The following is a 23,626-nucleotide window of genomic DNA, read 5'->3' on the forward strand; positions in this document are numbered from 1 at the left end:
GTCATGAGGCGGACTTTGGGCCTTCTCCCTTCATCCTTGCATCTTGTCTTCAATACCTCAAGGTCCATTGACCAACTCTCCTTCCCTTAAAGGATGCCAAATTTTGGATTTTGGGGAACTGGTCTAACCCTTACTTTTTTGGTTAGCGTTAGATTGTTTCCTTGAACCTCGAAATCCGAAATCCCTTCCTTTGTCAGATTTCGGATTTTGGGGAATTGGTCTAACCTTTACTTTTTTGGTAAGCGTTAAATTGTTTCCCCGACTTCGAAATCCAAAATCCCTTCCTTTGTCAGATTTTGGATTTCAAGGAGGTCTAAATCTTACTCTTTTGGTAAGCGTTAGACTATTTCCTTGAACCCCAAAATCTGAAATCCCTTCCTTTGTTAGATTTTGTGGAACTGGTCTAACCCTTACTCTTTTGGTAAGCAATAGACTATTTCTCCAAACCTTGAAATCCGAAATCCCTTCTCGGGTTTTGGATTTCAGGGAACTGGTCTAACCCTTACTCTTTTGGTAAGTGTTAGATTGTTTCCCTGAATCTCCAAATCCGAATTCCCTTCCTTCGTCGGATTTCGGATTTCGGGGAACTAGTCGAACCCTTACTCTTTTGGTAAGCGTTAGACTGTATCCCCAAACCTCAAAATCCCTTCCTTTGTCAAATTTTAAATTTCGGGGAATTGGTCTAACCCTTACTCTTTTGGTAAGCATTAGACTATTTCCCTAAACCTTGAAATCTGAAACTCCCGCCTCCCTCTTGTCCCTTCGGTCTTTTAGACTTCGAGGTTCCTGACTCCTCATCCTTGGCGACAATTTCCCTAAGGCTCGATGCTCGATCTCTGACAACCAACAACACTTCCAGATGGCGTGATCGACACTCAAGGATCTTAATGCTTCACTAACTCTTGAAACTTGTCTACTTTCATTCATGAACATACAAGAGTGCATTTAATGTATTTTGCAAGTTGCCATCAAGTGGAGTTCGCGACCATGCCTATTTAAGGTTGCTTGATGCTCTTTATGTCAAGTCTACATGCTCTGATCGTGAATTGTCAGGCAATCCACCTTCTAGAAGTACTTTTCTTCTTGGGAGATCCTTGTTAGAGTATGGTTAGGTTTCTTGCATGCACAATCATGTTAGACCTGATCGCTTCTCTATCTTCTCAAACTGACATTCTCCTATACACACCAGAGTCAAGGTTTACCCTCTTTGACCATTGGTTCCTTTGCGACCAATTTTCTATAAATAGGCTATTAAGCCTTATTGTAAAGGGTTCTCACCTTGGTAGTGTTGTGACGTATTCACACATCGCCCCATTGCAAATGGGGACCCCTGCTTTTTTTGCTTTCTAGGTCTTTTAGGGTTTTGTCTATTAGCCTTTGGAGGATGAGTGCTGTCGAGGGGATTATTGAATGGTAGGCTCTGCTTGAGCCAGGGTGAGTTCGCAGGGTCCCAGAATTAGGGTTTCCTTGAGAGTCTTCCTTAGGGCCTGGTTTTGCTCTTGTTGTTAATTGTGTCTTGCTTGGTGAGCGAGTATCATTCTTGGAGGTTTGAGTTAGGTCAAGTTGGTGAGTGATGAAGTATGGAATGTCATCCTGATCTTCAAATGCCCTGAAATTTGGCTAAGTCTGGAATGTCCTGATCCTGAAATTTGGCTAAGTCTGGAATGCCCTGATCCTAAAATTTGACTAAGTCTGGAAAACTGAAGAATCCTCCAGAAACTAGATTTTGCAATATATCTCCTGGAGGTTCGAAACCACTCTCAAACATCTTGGAAGTATATATGGAATATAACTTAAAGTATAAGTGACATTCTTTCTTATACTTAAATGTTATATTCCATAAAATAATCCTGACGGAGAGTTCAAAAAGTCAAATTTCGCTCCTGACCCTTCCAGAGGGTCCACAACGAATTTCGCTCCAGACCCTTCCAGAGGGTCCAAAGCAAATCTTGTCCCTGACCCTTCCAGAGGGTCCAGGGCGAAAATCAACCTAGGACTCATTTCTTACCTTATTTGACCAAATTTGCAAGGCATTTTTGAAGGGAAAATTGGAAATGTTTGAAAACCTTGAAAAAAATGATGGATTCTAGCCTGGAAGAGGAATTTCGCTCCTGACCCTTCCAGAGGGTCCAGAGCGAAATTCATTATAAAATTCATTTGCCACCTTGTTTGAGCTTGAAAACTTGTTCCTAACTTGAAAACCATCTAATTTTGCCTTGTGAAGTGGTTTGAAACTTGAACATTGAGCAGTTTAGCCTAGGATGAAGATTTCGCTCCTAACCCTTCCAGAGGGTCCAGAGCGAAAATCTTATTTGAGCTTATTTGTCACTAATTTTGGCTAAATTTTTATGTGCAGGGTCTCCTGGAAGGAAGATTAGATGTCACTTGATGCATTTGGAGGTTTGAAAGCATGAAAAATGGTGAATTTTGGGCAACAAAGGTAAATTCGCTCCTGACCCTTGCTGAGGGTCCAGGGCAAAAATCTTGTGGGAGATGTTTTTTCCTCAGTTTTGGTTGAATTGAAATGCCAAAGGTATGATGAATAGTGAGATGAACTTAATGGAGCCCTTAATTCGCTTGAAGATGAAGGAATTTTGCCCAGAAGAGGAAATTCGCTCCTGACCCTTGCTGAGGGTCCAGGGCGAAATTCTTTATAAGCACAGTATTTTACCTCTCTTGGACATGAAATCATATTCATAGCATATCACAGGGTGAGATCTTACTTGACAAAGAGGTTTCAAAGTGAAAAGTGGAACTTTTTGGTTAAAATTGCAAAATTCGCTCCTGACCCTCTCAAGAGGCCCAGAGCGAAATTCTCAAAAACACCTCTTTCTTGCAAAGACAAAATGATTTTTATGGTTGGAGTGAAGGTGAAAAGATATGTTTTATCTTGTGAAGACAATTTGGATGGCCAACAAAGGAGCAATCAAGCTAAATAAGGAAAATCGCTCTTGACCCTTGCTGAGGGCCTAGGGCGAAAAACCTAAAATTTGACTTTTCCTCCAAAGTTTGAGCGAAGCTAAGCCAAGGAATAGGGTTGAAATGATGTTTGAATTACCTTGAAGTGAAAAAGGATTGTTGAGAGTAAAAGTTTTGAAGGCAATTATGAAAATCGCTCCTGACCCTTGCAGAAGGCCCAGGGCGAAATTTCTAAATCCTCCTATTTTCTTGCGCTTCAAGATGAGATTTTGGTTTTCATGGCTTAGATGGGAGAAGGACGTGATATGTTATGCCTTAGAAGTGATTTGAAGATAAAAGAAAGAAGGAATGTGTTCAAAATTCAAAAGTCGCTCCTGACCCTTGCAGAAGGCCCAGGGCGAAAATCACAAAATCTACCTATTTCTTTGAAGTTTTGCTAAGGCAAGGATGCACTAAGGTAGAAATGGCCTTTAAGACCATGATGGGTAATGGTTTGCTTCAAAACTTGATGATTCTAGACAAAGGGAAGAAAAGTCGCTCCTGACCCTTGCAGAAGGCCCAGGGCGAAAATATGAAAAACCTCTATTTTGCCTTGCAAGAACAAGCCCAACATGGATGGAGTGAATGAGGGAGACTGTTGCCTGGCTTTGAGTGAAAGATTCAAGAGATAATGATGAAGGAATTAGCCTAAGGAGGAAAAATCGCTCCTGACCCTTGCAGAGGGTCCAGGGCGAAAAACCTTGAAATCACATTTTTCCTCCTAGTTTGAATGAAACTAAGCCTGGAATTCAGTGAAAGAGCGTATTTGGAGCGCTTTGAAGAAGTTTTGAACTTTAAAAAGTGAGATTTTTGAGCTCAATGTCAAATTTCGCTCCTGACCCTTGCAGAGGGTCCAGAGCGAAATTCCCTTAAATACACTATTTCCTCCAAAATTTTGATGAGCCGACTCAGTGGTGCAAGGAAATGGACCCTGGAGATTGCCCTGGAAAAGTTCAATGATCAAGCTAAGGTGGATTTTAGCTCAAATTAAAAAAAATTGCTCCTGACCCTTACAGAGGGTCCAGGGCGAAATCATTAGCAAACCTATCATTCAACCTTGATCAAACGTTGATATTCTCCAGTTTGCACTAAATTTCACCAAATTTGCCAAGTTCGAAACATTTGGAAGGTTGGATTAAATTTGCATTAATTAAGGCATTTTTCATTTAATAAATTAATTTTTAGGCCTTGACATAATCAAAATTTTACCTTGGAGGCACTAAAATTAATTTTTAAAATTAAAAAATACAACTTGAGCACTCAAAGGCATTATTTTTGCCTTTATAGGCAAGTTGGCCACCTTTTAAGGAGTTTTTAATTTATTTTTTACCCCCGTTTTTGTCAAGTCGGCCTTGAAGGGAGTAGGGTGAGCGCTCTATATTATGGAGGAGTGTTGTTTCAAATTTCAAATCATTCATTCATTCCTTCTAAGTGCGAAATTGAGGAGCAATTTGAGGAGCGAAATCCAGCAGAATGGAGGCGAAATTTTGCTAAGTGTTGGAGGCTAAAGAAGGAGAAGCTCTTATGGAGGCTAATGGAGGCATAGGAAGACCACAATTCAACCCTTGTCCAGCAAAATCCGGTCTTCTTTCATCATTTTCCAAGGTTTTATAGTTAGGCTTTCAAAGGAGGAGGTATGAAGAATCATTTTGAAGTTCTTATTTAAGATTTATTTTGATTTCATTGCCATTAATTTAGAAAAATGAGAATTCTGGATTTATCATGTCATTTCCAAATTAATATCTTAAATCATTCTCTTGGAAGATCCTAAATTCTATGCTTTAAGGTTTGATGCTCAAAGACTAACTTTAATCTTTTGTGTAGGCATCAAATGGCGACCCCGGAGTCGGAAGATCAACTACTTGGCGGACCCTCATCAAAGAAGATCAAGTCAGGACAAGGACGACCTCCTCCAGTCTAGCCTCGACAAGGACGGCCTTCTTCGGTCAAGCATCATCAGGAATAACCTCTTTCAATCCTGCATTCCAAGGCGAGGTACATCATCATCCTGCACATCAAAGATAAAAGAAGTCGGAGCAAGGGTTCGTTGAAGAAGCAGATAGTTTCAGATGAATTAATTAAAGCTAGCTTCTCAACAACATCAAGTTGAATTTCTACCAAGTTACAAGTGTCAGACGAGGTGGCATCCCAGTCATCACTTCTCCATTCGGATTGGTCCACCTCAGCATGTCCAGAGTCAATGTACTTGGCTCATTAAAGGTGGCACAAACTTCGATGTACCTACCCCAGCTATCCATTGGTCAAATATTCCAGAGAAGACATGTGTCCAATTAATACAATTATTTCATTGGTCAGAATTGAGTTTGTTGTAACAAACCCTAATTAGGGTTTTTATTGTAGAATCTTGGCCATTGATCTCAAATTGATCTTAGCCATTGAATTGTATTAAGGGCACTATATAAGCCCCGACTCTTCATTTTGTAAAGGCTAATAGGAGAGAGTAGTTAGAAGGTGAATAGTTAGCTAATAGTGGATAGTTAGTTGATAGAATAGCAATTAGAGTAGAATAGAAAGAGAAGGCAAAGATTGTTGCCAAGACATTGTTGTAAAAGACTTGTAGAACTTCATTGAAGAAATGGTGAAATTTATGGGTCGATTCAACAATTTGCATGGTCTCTATACTTCTCATATTTGATTTTATGTTATTAGATGAGTGGAAGAAATGTGTTTGATTGATGGTGAAATTCGTATATCATACTACTAGCAGTTTGTTGATTGCAGACTTGCCTTGTGTAGTCAACTGGAATCATTTAGCTTAAGCTTAACTTCAATTGTCGCTTCTTCATTGATATGCATCAGCCTGATGGTGTCTATGCCTGTAGTGATGATTTGAACATCATAAAGTTTTCCTTCGAAGATCGCACTAACCTTGTGGAGATGGTCCTGGGATGTCAAAACAAGACTTAGTTAGAATTTCATCAAAGATCATTCATTGCTCCTACATTCTTAGTGTCAAAATTAGATCCTTTCCTCGACCTCGTCCTTTTTCCTTTTTTTTAAAAATCTAGGCCAGTGAAATCTTGTGATTCCAGCAAATCAGACGTTTAGGTCATTGAGTGTAAGTCCCCTTGTGATTCCAACAAAATCACATCATACCACAGAGAGCTTATCCACACGTAGAGATCCTACAGCAAAGAACCTTGAAGTCATCCCGATTGATCCTTTTCGCGACATCTTCAGCATTCAGAGACTTTATTCAAGAGAGGATAAGGTACCTTTAGGTATTTTATTCTGTGTTCGCATGTGCATGAAAAACACATCAACAGGTAGCTTGAGCTATCTTTTGCTCTTTCACTTCTCTTGAGGATTTGTATATTTTTTTGCCACTGTAAGTTTGTGTTGTTTGTAACTAGGTTAATATATGGGTTCGGATTGCCTTAAGGCAACATCCGAACCCATTTAGGACTGGGTCCTATCCTAAAGGGTAACGTGCCCCCAAGATTAAGCCCAACCCTATGCTTGCACGCCATCCTAAAACCCCACGCCACAATAACAATATTGGTGCCAAAAAGGAAGAGGCCGACTTGCAACAATAAAGGTTAAGACGCATATAAATAAAGATACTTTGTAAAGACAACATCATCAAGCATTAAGCGAATCAGCTCTGCATGAAAAGTGCGAACTTACACTAGGAGGGTGCGAAATTGTCTAGACTTATGCGAACTTGTTCTAGAGGACAAAGGCAATCTTTGGTGCAGACTTGAAGAGCTTAGAAGTGCAGATCTGTCATACAAGAAGGATTCAGATTTGTCAAGGAAGCTAAGTATTGTACTTGTGTTATTAAGGGAGAATATATAATCTGACCTGTGGGTCTTTAATGCTGGGTTTTTCCTCCTTGGAGGTTTTCCCAGGGTATTTGTGTTTGTCTCTTGTTTACTTCCTCCATTTCTGAGTTTACTGAATTATGATTTACTAAAATGTTACAAACCTGATTACAAACTAGGGCTAAGGTGTCACTAACTTCTGATTTTAGTAAATCATTTGTTGCATATAGCTGCTGTTTGTTTTCAGATTAAAATGTCAGGTTGAGGGCTGAAGATAGACTTGATGGAGCCCTTGATTTTGCTGCTTGGAAAGTCCGTATTCTATTGATCCTTGAAGAGAATGATCTGCTGAAATTTGTAGAAGAAGAAAGGCTGTTTCCTCCAGAAGATGTTGAAGAGCTGAAACAGTTCAAAAAAGATTCCCTCAAGGCTAGGAAGATCATAATTGAATCCGTCAAGAATCATCTTGTCGCTATCATATCAAAGTTTGTGTTTGCTAGGGAAATGATTAAACACTTGGAAGGGATGTATGAAGTCAACAACCTCAGCAGGGCTCTTGCTCTAAGACAACAACTTCTTCACATGAAAATGAAAGAAGAAGACTCAATCATAGCCTACTTCATGAAGATCAATGAACTAAAGGACAAGCTAAGTACTCTTGATTGCCAAATCTCGGATAAAGATCTTGTTATGATTGCATTAAATGGTCTACTTGATGAATGAGAACTATTCATTCGTAGCATTGGTGGAAGAGCCGATCGTCCCAACTTTGAGCGTCTTCAATCTGATTGCATCGAAGAGGAATCTCGAATTGAGGTAAGAGGAAAACTCAACAACTCTCACAAAGACAATCATGTTCTCTTAGCTAAATCTAGGAAAGGTGGACATTGGAAGAAAGAAAAGAGAAGCAAAGATTTTAGATCCTCCTCCTATGATCCAAGGAAGAAGTCAAGAGATTCCTCTCACATTCATTGCTTTAGATGTGACAAGTATGGTCACTATGCTAGAGATTGTCAGAATGATCCAAAGGAAAGGGAAGTCAATTTAAATGAAGTTGCCGAACAAAGTGAAGATTATCTTCTTATCTCTGCTCTATCCAGCAATGTTCCTACGGACAACAATACGTGGATACTTGACAGTGGTGCCTCCAAACACATCTCAGGTTTTCATGAGCATCTCTCAGATCTGATTGAAAAGGACACCAACCTTCATGTGGTAATCGGTGATGATGCTCGATACTCGATAAAAGGTTCTGGTACTACCTCTTTAAAACTAGATTCTGGTATTTCCTTACAACTCTGTGATATTCTCTTTGTACCTGGTATTAAAAGAAATCTTATTTCCATTTCTGCCTTAGAAGATAAGGGTTTGCAAATAGCATTTTCTGAAGGGAAAGTACTTGCTTGGTCTAAGAAATCTAATTTCAAAACTGCTCGTATTATTGGAAATAGATGTGATAGTTTATATAAGCTTGCAGCTAATCCAATTCAAGCTCTTATTCATGAGGCCCCTGAATCATGCGTTCTATGGCATAGAAGACTTGGACATCTACACTTTCAAGCTCTTCCCACTCTCGGTAAAATGGTTAAAGGTATGCCTAAACTCAGTTTATCTCATGATGATGCTTGTAAAGGTTGTGCAGTGGGTAAGAATGTAAAGAATCCTTTTCATAAAAGCGATAGTAGGGCTAAAGAAAAGTTAAAACTTATTCATTCAGATTTATGTGGTCCTATGTCTGTAGCATCTCCTAGCGGTTTCCTATATTATGTTATCTTCATAGATGATTTCTCTATTAAAACATGGATCTACTTTCTTAAATCTAAAGAGTCTGAAGAAGTCCTAAACAGATTTAAAGAATTCAAAGCCTTAGTTGAAAATACTACAGGAAATCGAATTAAATGTTTGAGGTCTGACAATGGAGGTGAATACACCTCAGGTAGTTTCTATGACTTTTGTGTTAAAGCAGGAATTAAGAGGGAGTTCTGTGTTCCCTACAATCCTCAGCAAAATGGAGTTGCTGAAAGAAAGAACAGGACCATTGTTGAAGCTGCAAGAGCCATGATCCATGATCAAGACCTGCAACCTTTTCTATGGGCAGAAGCATCCAAAATAGCAGTTTATATTCAGAATAGATGTCCTCATCGCGCCCTAAAGGATGTGACTCTTGAAGAAGCCTTTACAGGAATCAAACCTAACATCAGCCACCTAAGGATATTCGGGAGCCCGGTGTATGTTCATGTGCCTAAAGAAAAATGAACCAAGTTGGATCCATCTGGAAAGAAAGGCATCTTAGTGGGATACAATGAATCTTCCAAAGCCTTCAGGGTCTACATTTCAGGTCAAAGGTATGTCGAGGTAAGTAGAGATGTAACTTTTGAAGAAGATATTGCTTTCAAAAGATCTAAAGGTTCATTATCCAACAATAATGATATGGTGATTGAAAATCAAGATTCAATAGTTGATGCTAACCCTGAGATACAGGAGGAGTCTATTGACCTTCCGGATCAGGAAGTTTAGAATGACCCAACAGAACCTATGCACTCTACCGATATACCTCAGGATATTGTGGTCTGCAAGAAGAGACCACTTTGGGTTAGAAACACGATTCAAGATGCTGAAGGATTTGCTGCTCCTAGAGGAACCTTTAGAGATAGCAAGAGATCCCAAAATTACGCCAACTACATTTCTATGATGTGTAATATCATTGAGTCTGAACCTCACAATGTCGAAGAAGCTATGTCCCATCATGCTTGGAAATTAGCCATGGATGAAGAGTATTGATCTATCATCAAGAATGATGTCTGGGACATTGTACCCAGACCCAAAGGTAAGTCTGTTGTTTCCTCTAAATGGTTGTTTAAAATTAAACATAATGCTGATGGTACTATTGAAAAATATAAAGCTAGGTTTGTAGCTCGTGGTTTTTCTCAAAAGGAAGGAATAGATTATGAAGAAACTTTTGCCCTTGTTGCTAGATATACTTCTATTAGATCTATAATAGCTATTGCTGCAGCCAAAGGTTGGGAGCTGCATCAAATGGACATTAAGATAGCCTTCCTCAATGGTGTCATTGAGGAGGAAGTCTATATTGAGCAACCAGAAGGTTATGTAATCCATAAAAGAGATTCTCATGTTTGCAGGTTGAAGAAAGCTTTATATGGGCTCAAACAGGCTCCTCGTGCTTGGTATGAAAGAATTGATAAGTACTTACTAAGCTTAGGTTTTTGCAAGAATGATGCCGATGCTAACATTTACTTGAAAATTTATATTGATGAGATGCTTATCTTAGTTTTGTATGTCAATGATTTATTTCTCATTGGTGAAAATAAATTAACCATAAGATGTAAGAAGGAATTAGCCTCAGAATTTGAAATGAAGGATTTAGGTCTAATGCATTACTTCCTAGGGTTAGAAGTATGGCAAAAATCCAATGAAATTTTTCTAAGTCAAGGAAAATATACTATTGATATTTTGAAAAGATTTAGAATGATGGATTGTAAACCTATGCATACTCCTATGGAATCTAACTTAAAGAAGTTAAGTGTTTCTGCAGCTAACTCTGATTTTGCAGATCCATCTGAGTACAGGCAGTTGATTGGTTCCTTGATGTACCTAGTCAATACTAGGCCAGATATCTGTTATGCTGTGAATGCCCTCAGTCAGTTCATGAGCTTACCTAAACTTGTTCACCTGGTTGCTGCCAGGCACATTCTAAGATACCTGTGTGGCACTATTGGTTATGGGCTGAAGTATTCACTTAATACCTCAATCCTCTTGGAAGGCTACTCAGATTCAGATTGGGCAGGAAGTGTCAAGGACAGGAAAAGTACTTCAGGTATCTGCTTCAACTTGGGCTTTGCAGTGATCTCTTGGGCATGTAGAAAGCAATCTTCGGTAGCATTAAGCATTGCAGAAGCTGAGTACATTGCCGCATCTGTTGCATCCAGAGAAGCAGTGTGGCTTCGCAAGCTCCTTGTTGGATTATTTGGTAAAGCTAGTGGTCCTACCACCATTCATTGTGATAATCAAAGTTGTATAAAGATGTCAGTAAATCCCATATTTCATGACTGGTCCAAACATGTGGAAACACACTATCATTTCATTCGGGACATGGTGCAAAGAGGCGCCATTCATCTAAAGTACATTAGCACGGATGAACAGATTGCGGACATCCTAACAAAACCTTTATCCAGAGTGAAGTTCGAATACTTCAAAGACAGACTTGGTGTTGTGGAAAACGGAACCCTGATTGAGAGGGAGCTCCAATCTTCGTGACTCTATCTGCAGTAGTTTGTATCATTCTTTACTTTTGTGCAAGAATGAATTGTGTCCAATCTATGCTTGTGTGCTAGATGGATAATTGTAACTATGTAAAGACCCACTTGTGTATTACACTTTCTATGCTTGTGTGCTAGAACCATCCTATGTTTGTGTGCTAGGTGGAAGATGTAATTCCATGCTTGTGTGCTAGATCCATTCTATGCTTGTGTGCTAGATGGAACTCTAAAGGTTCAGATTATGTGTTCTCTTCTTCCCTAGTTAAGAGGGAGTGTTGTTTGTAACTAGGTTAATATATGGGTTTGGATTGCCTTAAGGCAACATCCGAACCCATTTAGGACTGGGCCCTATCCTAAAGGGTAACGTGCCCCCAATATTAAGCCCAACCCTATGCTTGCACGCCATCCTAAAACCCCACGTCACAATAACAATATTGGCACCAAAAAGGAAGGAGGCTGACTTGCCACAATAAAGGTTAAGACGCATATAAATAAAGATACTTTGTAAAGACAACATCATCAAGCATTAAGCGAATCAGCTCTGCATGAAAAGTGCGAACTTACACTAGGAGGGTGCGAAATTGTCTAGACTTATGCGAACTTGTTCTAGAGGACAAAGGCGATCTTTGGTGCAGACTTGAAGAGCTTAGAAGTGCAGATCTGTCATACAAGAAGGATTCAGATTTGTCAAGGAAGCTAAGTATTGTACTTGTGTTATTAAGGGAGACTATATAATTTGACCCGTCGGTCTTTAATGTTGGGTTTTTCTTTCTTGGAGGTTTTCCCAGGGTATTTGTGTTTGTCTCTTATTTACTTCCTCCATTTCTGAGTTTACTGAATTATGATTTACTAAAATGTTACAAATCTAATTACAAACTAGGGCATAATTAAGGATATAATTCTGATTACTAATCTAGGGCACAAAAATTACAGCTTGGTCCCTCGAAATGAATTGAAATCATCATTCTTGCCTCTTTTTGATTGTGCATGTTGTGTATGTCTTCTTACCTTCATTTCAGGTTTGTAATTTGTGGCTTTCTCTCACACATATGTTGTGTTAACTTGTTCTTGAATGTGATATGTGGAACATCTTCCCTTTTGGCATTCAACAAACCCTAACCTCCATACATGTGTTTGGTACTTTGGTGTCATTTATACAATTGAAGTTTGTGCATCTCTATGGTATTTTGATTGATTCCTCATGTCAGTTCGGGGCTGGGAGAGAGACATCTCTTATCTTGGTGCATCACCTTTTTATTTTCTACATTTTCTCACCTCTTTTCTCCTACAAGCTGTTAGAGTAGGTTTAGAAGTAGGATTTGAATTGTTGAGGTGTCTCAACACTTGCACATGGATTAGAAAGGAAGTTGGCCTTCTTCGGAGATTCAACCCCTTGCACAAGGTCCCACACTTAGTGGTTGTTTCCATGTTTTACAAGGTTGTTGAATTGATAGCTCAGCAAATGTGCAAACTTTTGTGACAACAGGTCCCTTGTGTTTTATGTGTAGGGGGGTAAAGTTAAGGCATAAAGGAAGAGGTTACGGGTTCATATTTCCTCCTTTCTCATTTAATAGAATCTTTTGGTTTGTTTTATGGGCGCAAACTTGATCATGAGGTCAAGATGTAATTGATAGAAATTTTGGACAATACATATAAGGTTAAGTCTTCTTGTTTGCACAAGGTCTCATACCCCTAAGAGTTGTGTTGGCTAAGCTATGGCCTATAATTAACATTTACATATACCTCGTTTATGTAACAATTTGTCTCCCAAGAGAACAAACTTTGAAAATTTTACCCCTTTGTTATCTAATTTTGTATAGGCAACATTCATAAAGGAACTGAGTAACTCCTTAGTTGTTTAGGTACATAGATGCGATCAATATGTTGAAGTTAAGTTATGAGAAAGATATACATCCAAGGTAGGTTCAATCATCCAAATAGATAATAATGTTTGAAGAAATACATCTTATAACTCTAAAGAGAACAAAGGCTTACATAAGTTGAGCATTAGGATTACAAGGAAAATCACTCACTACATAAGCAAAGAAATGAAGTACTTGGGCATACTCCTTTAATGAACAAAGGATTCACATGCATCAGATGAAGAGAAAAACACTAATAAACTTATGCAGGAGAAGCAATACTAACCAAATTTTAAATGCAATAGAAAGAAAACAATGATGCTCATAATATAGCATGATTATTTACGTTGCGAAACCTTGTCAAATAGAAAACCCAGCAAAAACAATGCATACTATATTAATTCAACTATTTAGAATACAATAAAATATTTCTTGCTTGTGCTCTCTTGTACTTATTGCAAGTAGTAATAATAATAATAATAATAAAGTTAAAATACAAAAGAATAAATATAAAAAATTAAATTAAAATATAAAAGAATATAATTAAACATAATTAAAATTTGATTAAAGTTAATGAATGGTCAAAAGGCATGAAATGATAAGTTGTGATTCCCTCAAACGTGAGACATAAAAGGGAGAAGAGAAACTCAATTGAGGGGGGGGAGAATTTGGAAAATGAGAAGTGCAGATATGATTTAAATAAGAAATGCAGATCTGATTGTGGAAGGTTGTGTCCCTTTCAAAGGGCAGAAAGAATGAAGAGTTGCACTCTTTCAAAGGGTGCTAATGGTGAAAGGGTGTGTCTCTTACCAAAGGACATAAATGATGAAGAGGTGTGACCCCTCCCTCACATTGAGAGATATAAAGGGAAGGGATCAAAAGCATCTAGTGACAACACCATGGATCAGATCAGATCAGAACTGTTATTAAGTTACAGGCAGTAACATTCTTGTTTTGGGTAGTATGCATGGTATGCACTTAATATGTATGCTTAATATATGAAGCCTCTGATGTTCTTAGAGAGGATTTAATAGTATTATAAATATTGATGATATATATAATAATGATAATTATTATAATATTTTCTGGAAACTACTTTGTAGTAATACATATTATAATAACACCTGAAAATAAATAAAAATATATAATACATATTTATAATGTCTTAATCAGATAAATAACAATACTAGATTGCAAATCAGAAAGAGATTATAAATAGTAAGAAGAATTTGTTTATATATAATTCTTGTTACTACTGTCAGTATTTAAGAAGTTGGGAATTGAGATGTTTCCAAAGAGGGGCAGTCTAAATCCAGACAATAGGGTGATTCCCAAGAGAGGGTGGGGATCAGCGTCCCAAGAACCTTGAGGGACAGGGTCCCAAGATGGGCTAAGGGCCTGGATCTGTAAACTTTGAGGGAACCTATTGTATTTGGTATCTAAGCGCTTTGGTAATATTCACATCCTCTTCTTCCTTAAAACTGAAGTAGTAATAAAGTTTGACAATTGCATTAAGAATTATGGATGTATGATAGATGAGCAAGTTACTTATTATTAAATTAATTGATTGAACTATGGATTATATTTGATGTGATTCATGTTAAGATAGAATTGTCTCCTAATTAATTTAGTTTAAGTCATAAGTACATTGAAATAGGTTAATTATGGTTAAAACAAGCCTAAACCTAGTAGGGGACATTACAAATGGTATCAGAGCTATGATCCTACCATCCTGCGGGGTAAAGATGAATCAATGAATCATTCTAGTCCATAAGGAGAAATCTAACAATATTTGTATTCACGTGTATGCTCCGTGTTTGCATATATCCATGTGTATGCTTCGGGTTTTCCATGTGTATGTTTCGTGTTTTTGATTCATATTGGTAGAGATGACTTAGTTTGAGAAAATTAAAATCGAAATTTCTTGAGGACAAGCAAATTTGGGAAGGGCGGACTGTAATGTCCGTAATTTGAAATATAATTCAATAATAAATCATAATAATAATAAAATTAAAATACAAAAGAATAAATATAAAAAATTAAATTAAAATATAAAAGAATATAATTAAACATAATTAAAATTTGATTAAAGTTAATGAATGGTCAAAAGGCATGAAATGATAAGTTGTGATTCCCTCAAACGTGAGACATAAAAGGGAGAAGAGAAACTCAATTGAGGGGGGGAGAATTTGGAAAATGAGAAGTGCAGATCTGATTTAAATAAGAAATGCAGATCTGATTGTGGAAGGTTGTGTCCCTTTCAAAGGGCAGAATGAATGAAGAGTTGCACTCTTTCAAAGGGTGCTAATGGTGAAAGGGTGTCTCTTGCCAAAGGACATAAATGATGAAGAGGTGTGACCTCTCCCTCACATTGAGAGATATAACGGGAAGGGATCAAAAGCATCTAGTGACAACACCATGGATCAGATCAGATCAGAACTGTTATTAAGTTACAGGCAGTAACATTCTTGTTTTGGGTAGTATGTATGGTATGCACTTAATATGTATGCTTAATATATGAAACCTTTGATGTTCTTAGAGAGGATTTAATAGTATTATAAATATTGATGATATATATAATAATTATAATTATTATAATATTTTCCGGAAACTACTCTGCAGTAATATATATTATAATAACACCTGAAAATAAATAAAAATATATAATACATATTTATAATGTCTTAATCAGATAAATAACAATACTAGATCGTAAATCAGAAAGAGCTTATAAACAGTAAGAAGAATTTGTTTATATATAATTCTTGTTACTACTGTCAGTATTTAAGAAGTTGGGAATTGAGATGTTTCCAAAGAGGGGCAGTCTAAATCCAGACGATAGGGTGATTCCCAAGAGAGGGTGGGGATCAGCGTCCCAAGAACCTTGAGGGACAGGGTCCCAAGATAGGGTAAGGGCTTGGATCTGTAAACTTTGAGGGAACCTATTGTATTTGGTATCTATGCGCTTTGGTAACATTCACATCCTCTTCTTCCTTAAAACTGAAGTAGTAATAAAGTTTGACACTTGCATTAAGAATTATGGATGTATGATAGATGAGAAAGTTACTTATTAATAAATTAATTGATTGACCTATGGATAATCATTGATTTGATTCATGTTAAGATAGAATTGTCTCCTAATCAATTTAGTTTAAGTCATAAATATGTTGAAATAGGTTAATTATGGTTAAAATAGGCCTAAACCTAGTAGGGGACATTACATGCTGCCTGACAGAGAACAAACAGGAGTGGATCATTAATTCTGAAATGAGCCCCAGAGAATTCTGGTAAAAAGAGGATTCAATCCACAACTTTAAAGGGTTATAAACAGATGCACATGAATTCATACTTTTAAAATAAATTAAATCTTTTATTAAAAATTAGAGATTTTGTATTTCTGATAATACTGGGCTTGCCAAGAGATAAGTAACCTCACTTTGTGAGGATAAATAAAGAGACTGTCTATCCTAAGAAGATGTTGGCAAGGGAGAGAAAAAGGGCCAACTATATATAAAGGAAACAATAATCTGAAACCATAAGAGAACATAATAGCATAAGAATACTAGAAGGATAGGATAGGAATGAAACAAGGGAAGCCTCACTACCTCCAAATTTCCATTCCATTATTGTTCTTGTCATGCTTGCTCCATCCTATTGCTAGAATGGGTATTGCCACAATCCTCCTAATCATGCATTTTGTTGGGGTTGAATGAATCCTCAGCTAATCCATAAATAAATTCCTTGACTTAATCTCTCCATCCATGTGGTTGTCTGGATAACCAAAGAGGTGGAACTTTACGGGGACTGGGGCCTCTGCACTTACATTATTGGATCCCATTCTTCATCAGATCAAACAGAGCCTCTCTGCATGTGCCTCCCCAAACTCTCACCTACTTATCTGATATGCTAAAAGACAGACAAAGGTTCAAAGCTTTAATAAGGGTCTCTACAACTTTGTCTTGGAGCTGAGAATGAAAATTAAAAATTCATCAAAGCAGTAAAGGGGTTTGAGAATGTACATCAAAGTTATCAAAGAGCATGGCCGACCTTCCTGCTCTCTTAAGTTAGTTAAGAGGAGATATTTTTGAAGACCTTCCACATTGTCTTGACTCTTGAGAATAGAAGCTTTAAAAGCTTTAAGGACCTAAGGTCCATACAGAACCTCCTTTGTGTCTTGGTACTCGATTCTTACATGTTTTTGTTGTTGCATTAACGAAGTGAATTTGAACAATCACTTGGTTCACAATATAAATGGTCTGCTTCTCATTCGTCCTCCTATACTTGATTCAGCACACCATAGATCCAAACATCCATGAATGCACTCAACCAAGAGGATATTGCCTAATTGTTCCTACTGAACACAGTTTCGAAGGTATTCAGATCAATGTATGTTTTATTCATGCCATGTGAGCCGGAGAAAAATCTTCACCTGCTCGTGAGTAAATTATCTTGCTCAACTTGAATAGCTTATGCAGACCAGAACCTTCTGACAGGGCAATTTCTTTTCCATATGACTGGTATAGGATTACACGAAAGCAATGGGAATAACATGACTAAGAAGAAACCTTTCACAAGTTTGAAGGGCACTTTGCTACCCGGGATTCAATTTAAAGCAGGCATCAAACCAAATAATATTTTTTACTTGTCTTTGATAGAACTTGAAGTGCTGTGAGTCTGCATATGTGAAAGATTTACCTTTAACTAGTGAAGGCATGGGCATAAGTTGTCTATATAGCCAGGGTGAGGATGCCACACAAGAGTTCTTGCTATGCATGCTCACTGGTGATGACTCTAGATATAACAAAAAGCAAGGTCAAAGCCATGTCTTTTCTCTTTGAAGAGAGAAGACTTGGCAAAAATACCAACCCCTGGCTTTTTTTCCTGAAGAATTCTTATTTCTAGCAAATAAACCTTTGCTATGCATTATTGGAAGCTTAAATTGTAGACATTTTGAATCTTATTTTCATTTCTTCCTTAAGGTCTGACATTTGATGAATTTTTATTTATTTTTAATTCTAAATGGAGTCATTTGTTGCGAGGATGAGCCACAAATCGAATGTATATGTCATGGATAGGTTCTTGTCCTACTTTTGTGCTTTAAGCTGCAGATCTTTTTGCTATGGCATACCTGATAGACCCTGGCTCCAATATATTCGGCAGTTTTTCATACATCAATTCACTTACAAGAACCTATAGGTTTTGGAATTAGTTGTCTTCTAAAGGATTTGTTAGACATAGCAAGTATTGGTTTCTCTAGTTTTGTTGAAGATATGATCCTTAAGAAAAAAATTGGAAGTGGTTTTACCAATATGTGAAGTGGTCTGAGAAAAAGGGTCATGAAACTGTTTTTAGAAAGGAAAACATCTCTATGTGGGGACATAACCAGTCGTCGTAGAGATTGGGGAGCATTGAAATAGCCTTTGGAAGAGTTTGAAGCTTTTAAAAAGGTTCAATAGATCATTTTTTTATGTTTGTAAAACTGAACTTGATTTCATGTCTTGCAAGTCATCAGTAGTACACATGGTTACATAATTGTTTGTCATTTAATCCTTGGAGTTTTCTGTAATGCATAATTTATTTTCAACAAGCAAAGGAAGTTGACTATGCTAATGAGAAGATTTTAGTTTTGATTTAGAAACCTTCTATGGATAACTGAGACTTTTATCAAGCCTTTCAGTTTCTGTGAAATAATATCTCATGGACCACATAATTGCTCGTCACATAATCCCTGGAGGTTTCTGTAATGCTAGAATGTTCAACAGTATAAGGATTGTATGCTTTTCTTGCATCACACGCCAATTTGGTGATTTCCGCTTGTAAGGAAAATAACACCTGACATATATACCCCAGGGTAGACTAATTGAATAACAATAATAAATAAAGAAGCCCAGGATAAAGAGCTGTAACTCATAACTTATAATGCAATGAACACTGAAATTAATATTGGAATAAAATAAAATAATTGAAAGGTACTTAGCTCTGTATCCAGCATAGATTTTGATGTGCTAGGTGTTGCAAATTGATTCACCAAGGTAAGGTATCAGAAATTCAGGGTCTGTCAGACAACTGTTGCAGAAGTGAAAACTGATTGTATGACCATCTGGTTCACTTTCATGAGTGCAGAACTGAACATCTCTGGTTTGAACCTCTGTAACCTTTTTTGCCTCTGTGTCTGTGACCAGTAACAATTGATTGGCAATGTTCAGAAACGCTAGTGAGAAATTTGTTGAGCAGGAGGATTCTCCCTTGGTCAAACATCTAGGCAGGTCAATTCAATGATGATGAACAAAGACTGAAAACAACAGGCAAGCATGTGGTATGCTCCTAGGATTCTAATGCAATACTGAAGTGACAATATTCTGCTTGATATGTGCTAGATTATTTTAAATCCTTGGCGATTCCTAAATGATTCAATGAGTTGGGGTTAGTCCTTAAATACACCACTCTAGCATGCAATCTGAAATAATTCATGCTTTGGTTGGCTAGCTATGGCTACTAAAGGAAAGAAGCATGTGCCCAATTTAAGAATTCAAATTTAAAATTTTGGGGTTCAGATCCACAGGCATGGAAGTGACATGGTCAATTTTGCACCTGCAGATTTTAATTAAGATGTTGAATGATAGATGGAGGGCTAGGATAGGGTTATTTTCCAACTTCCACTCAAATTCACACTAGTCCATGGATAAGGATAAGGAAATTGCTATGGGTTCAAAAACATAAGGGAGAATTGCATGAATATGCAATTCAATGCAATTCTCGCCATTATTTTACCGTATAGTAGACTAACAAGCTACTCACCACACAAAGTAAGCAAGGTAATGAAAACTGTACTTGAACAGGACAGTTAATGATTTAGACTTGTTCTAGGAAGACTGCATTTTATTATTATATTCGGGAGACTCCATTTGTTAGATAGTGCATCTCTTAATCAGACCTACTCTTGAATAAATTTAGAAAAGCCTACTTTTCCCACTCCACCTTAATAAAAAATTTAATAGGATACTTCCAATTATGTATGTGGTTAATCTTTGAGCTGCCCAATATCTTGCTAGTATGGGTTATCCTGTGGATACTTGTTCTCCCAGGCAATAATGTTCTTAGTATTGTAAATTTGGACAAATGTGGACTTTCTCTATCTGTCCTATATAATATATATTTCTAATCTTTATGCTGAAAGAAGATTAATTTAAAGCTCAAAATTTTTCCTAGTTGCATTTTTTTTCAGGAAGATTGTACATGAGTTACATGTGAAGTAAATTCATCCATTTGTTACAAAATATACTTGGATTGCATTTTTATGAGTATGTTTGGACATGATGAGTTTTTGTAAATAAAATATATTACTGTTATGAATTTAGTAATTCACCACTCCAGTCTTTACAGATTAGTTGCTTTTGACTTCCGTTTCAAACTCTTCATTATTTGTTACTTTGTGCAGTTTGAGTGGGCTTGGCAGCATCCAAGAGAATCTCTGGCTGTAAAGGAAGCGGCCAAAGGGATGAAGCTGGGTGGGACTGCGGGTAAAATAAGGCTTGCTTACACTATGCTCACACTTCCCGAATGGAAAAGGTTAGATTGCATCTAGCAAAGCCTCTGGATAACAGCTTCTTAAAAACTGCAGGAGTTTCCAACAACAAAAGGAGTCTAGGATTAAAATTTATAGCAATGGTAGACATAAACATATTGATTTAGTTGGAGGAATTTATATAAATTCTGTGTTGCCTATAGAGGAAACTAACATTCTATCTTTTCTAATCACTGTATCTTGTATTTTGTAGCTTAAATCTTACTATCAATTTCTTGTCAACAAAGTACGTAGGCAATACCAAGGGTTGCCCAATTCTACCTTCTCATATGAAAGTTCAGTTTTGTCCCGTGGATGAGCTTCCCTGTTACACAGATGATTGGGTGTCAGATCCTGAGGATGATCTCAAAGAAGAGTGTTACTTAGGAAAAAGTGATGCCAGTGATCCTGAAGAGGAAATGGAGGTTGACAAGGGACCAGCATTAATGAAACAGCATACTGAAATAAAAAAGCAGCAACAGCAAGAATGTGACCAGAATCCTGCTAAGAAATGCAGGAGAAGAGGCCGCCCTTTAAAGCAATATAAATGTAATTCAGATGAATTGGCTTCTGAAGTTACAGTTCCTTCCCCAAGTAAGTTATCTTCATTTTCAGTACTGGCAGGTGCAGAAAGTGAGGGATTGGATAGGTTAAACAGTTTTTTTCCCAACAGTTTTAGTTCAGATCAATTGGCTTCTAAAGTTACAGTTCCTTCCCCAAGTAAATTATCTTCATTTTCAGTACTGGCAGGTGCAGAAAGTGAGGGATTGGATAGGTTAAACAGTTTTTTTCCCAACAGTGATTGCCTACTTCAAATATCAGACAGTGAGAACAGTGAGGATGGTTATGTTGCAAATGGTACATCTGTAATGCCAAACACCTCTTTACCAGTCAATCTCAGTCAAGAAGCTTCAACTGCTGTAAAGAATAATTGCTCCATCAACTTCAGAGCTGATTATTCCCCATCCAATGTTAGTGACTCTGACAAGCTAAAAGGTATTTCAGACGAGTTCAGTATAAAACGTAAAATGATTGCTGCCTCAGATCCAGTGGAGTATAATTTGTCCAATGAATTGAAAATGGATTACAGTGTTAGCAAAGATAGTGAAGTTGACAAGATAGTAAATAATATGGATGATTTTAGCATAAAAAGCAGAACTACAAGCTTAAATATGATAGAGTTTCCATCTCTCCAGGAATACAGTCCTGTATGTTATATCTCGCCTCTGAAAATGTCTGAGGAAGCATTGTTGTCATTCACATCACCCTCCAAGTCCCCTCCCACCAAGAAATTAATTAGTGTAAGCTGTACATTCTTATCCCCTATATCTTCTCAGAGACAAGTTATAACAGTATTATCTACTCCTCGGCCTATTTCAAAAAATGTCATCGATTTGACAGATTCACCTGCAACATAAGTAATGGTTCTTAAAGTGTGTGCTGGGGTGGGGGCTTTGAATCAGAAAACAAAAATAATGATATTGATAGATGAGATGTATGATACATTGGATATATGATATTTGAAACCTGAATAAAAGATGACAAAATGTTCAGTTGGATCGAACATCTTCTCTTCAGACTTATCCAAGAATTATTGTTTGAATGATTTATTTGTAATATGTTTCATAGATGTACATGTAACATGACAGCTACTGCAAAGTAGAATAAAGACATTCATTTAAGGACCGTTACCCAATAAGGCTGATAGATGGCCTTTAGTTAATTTCAATTATATAAACTTTGCAGTTACTTAAAGATAATTTGTGATTAGTTGTTTAGTATTGTTCATTGTAGTAGAACTTATTTGTATAAATAGATTTTATAAATCACCGAGTTTAGTACATTATAAGTTCAAATTTGCTTTAAAACCCATCAAGCATAGAACCTTGGCTTAAAAGTTAAAAGTAAGCTCCAAGGGGTTTCTATCTCACTAAAATATTCATTTAGAACATGTATGCAATTTCATGAGTATGCATGAATGAATAGCACCACTATACTCAAGCTTGCTAGATCGATAAGATTGTAGATATATAAATGGACAGCCATTAGATGATATAAAGGTTGAGAATATAGCTGTTTGAGTTTTCTTAATAATAGGAATTGCTATGCCTAAACCAGAAGTTTGTCAGTATTTTGTTGCACAGTTTTATACTTCTTGTTTGTTTTATTTTTTGCCTTGTGCATCATAAAGTAATATAAAGCTACCATGTACTCTTCGACTCTAATATTGTCTTACAGCTAGCTGGGAGTGATTTCTTCCACTGTTACAATTTTGCACAGTGGAGCCAAAGTTTGATAAGATAGGAGGTCATTCTTGTTATACTCAGACAAGAAGATTTGAGGAGCACAATCCTTAGCAGCACAAGGGTGGACAATGGGCTAGGTACCATGAGCACATGAGCAAAGAGAGGATTGTGCAGTAATTTGAGTTTTGTTGCAACATTTGAGTTACGAGTCATCAGTGCAGCCTATGGTGTTTTCAAATATTTAAATGTGGTCTATAAAACTTCAAATTTAGGGTTGAAATGTTTTTTGTTGAGTTTAAATTTTAAAACTTGACTAAATATTTCTTCATGGTGGTTTTCTGATCAAGTTAATTTTGTATCTTTTGATCTAGTGGGTAGTTTCTAATGTACTATTTCCAGCGTGTCCTATAGCAATTTAAAGTGATTTGTAAAGATTGTTTTGCTTCCGCACTACCAGTTTCTCAGGCTTAATAGTTTGTGCAAGCTAGTGGACTAGGTGTGTGGAAACGATGGGTAGCAACATTAGCCATTGCTCGAATCTGAAAAGTACTCAAGGGAAAAACTAGTTCGTGAATTCATTAAATACTTTACCATTTGTGAGAGAAGACATTGACCAAATTGTGTTCAACAAAGAACAAAAACCAAAATATTTAAAGAGAACAAAAGACATAAAGAGGTTTTGATGCTTATAAAATTGTCAGTTGCATAAAACACTACTTTAATATGGACAAACCTAGAACAAGTGAGGACTCTATCTGAAAATCGCTTGTTTTCTACTAATGCAAGGAGGACACATTTTTTTAATATTTGTTATGGTCAAAGAATATCAATGACTAATCTATGGACAAACTAGAAACTAGTTGGTGATGAAGATATAGCAGCTTTAGTCTTAAGTGGCTTGTCATAATCCTATGATTCAAATGAAACAGCAAGA

General features: G+C 37.0%; 1 protein-coding gene across 4 annotated transcripts in view; it reads left to right on the plus strand.

Annotated features, from left to right (window-relative positions):
* LOC131027864 (uncharacterized) overlaps window positions 1-22,206 on the plus strand; it is an 80,013-nt gene extending 57,807 nt beyond the window's left edge. For 2 of the 4 annotated variants that reach the window (XM_057957966.2, XM_057957989.1), the window contains 3 exons: window positions 4,783-4,953; window positions 20,321-20,451; window positions 20,661-22,206. In XM_057957966.2, coding sequence (XP_057813949.1) covers window positions 4,783-4,953; window positions 20,321-20,451; window positions 20,661-21,864 — 1,506 coding nt within the window. In that variant the 3' untranslated portion in view covers window positions 21,865-22,206. The remainder of the gene's footprint in view (window positions 1-4,782; window positions 4,954-20,320; window positions 20,452-20,660) is intronic. The other 2 variants (XM_057957973.2, XM_057957980.2) reach the window with 2 other exon arrangements.
* The last annotated feature ends 1,420 nt before the right edge of the window (window positions 22,207-23,626 follow it).

This window comes from Cryptomeria japonica, chromosome 1, assembly GCF_030272615.1.
Source record: "Cryptomeria japonica chromosome 1, Sugi_1.0, whole genome shotgun sequence".
NCBI classification, from domain to species: Eukaryota; Viridiplantae; Streptophyta; class Pinopsida; order Cupressales; family Cupressaceae; genus Cryptomeria; species Cryptomeria japonica.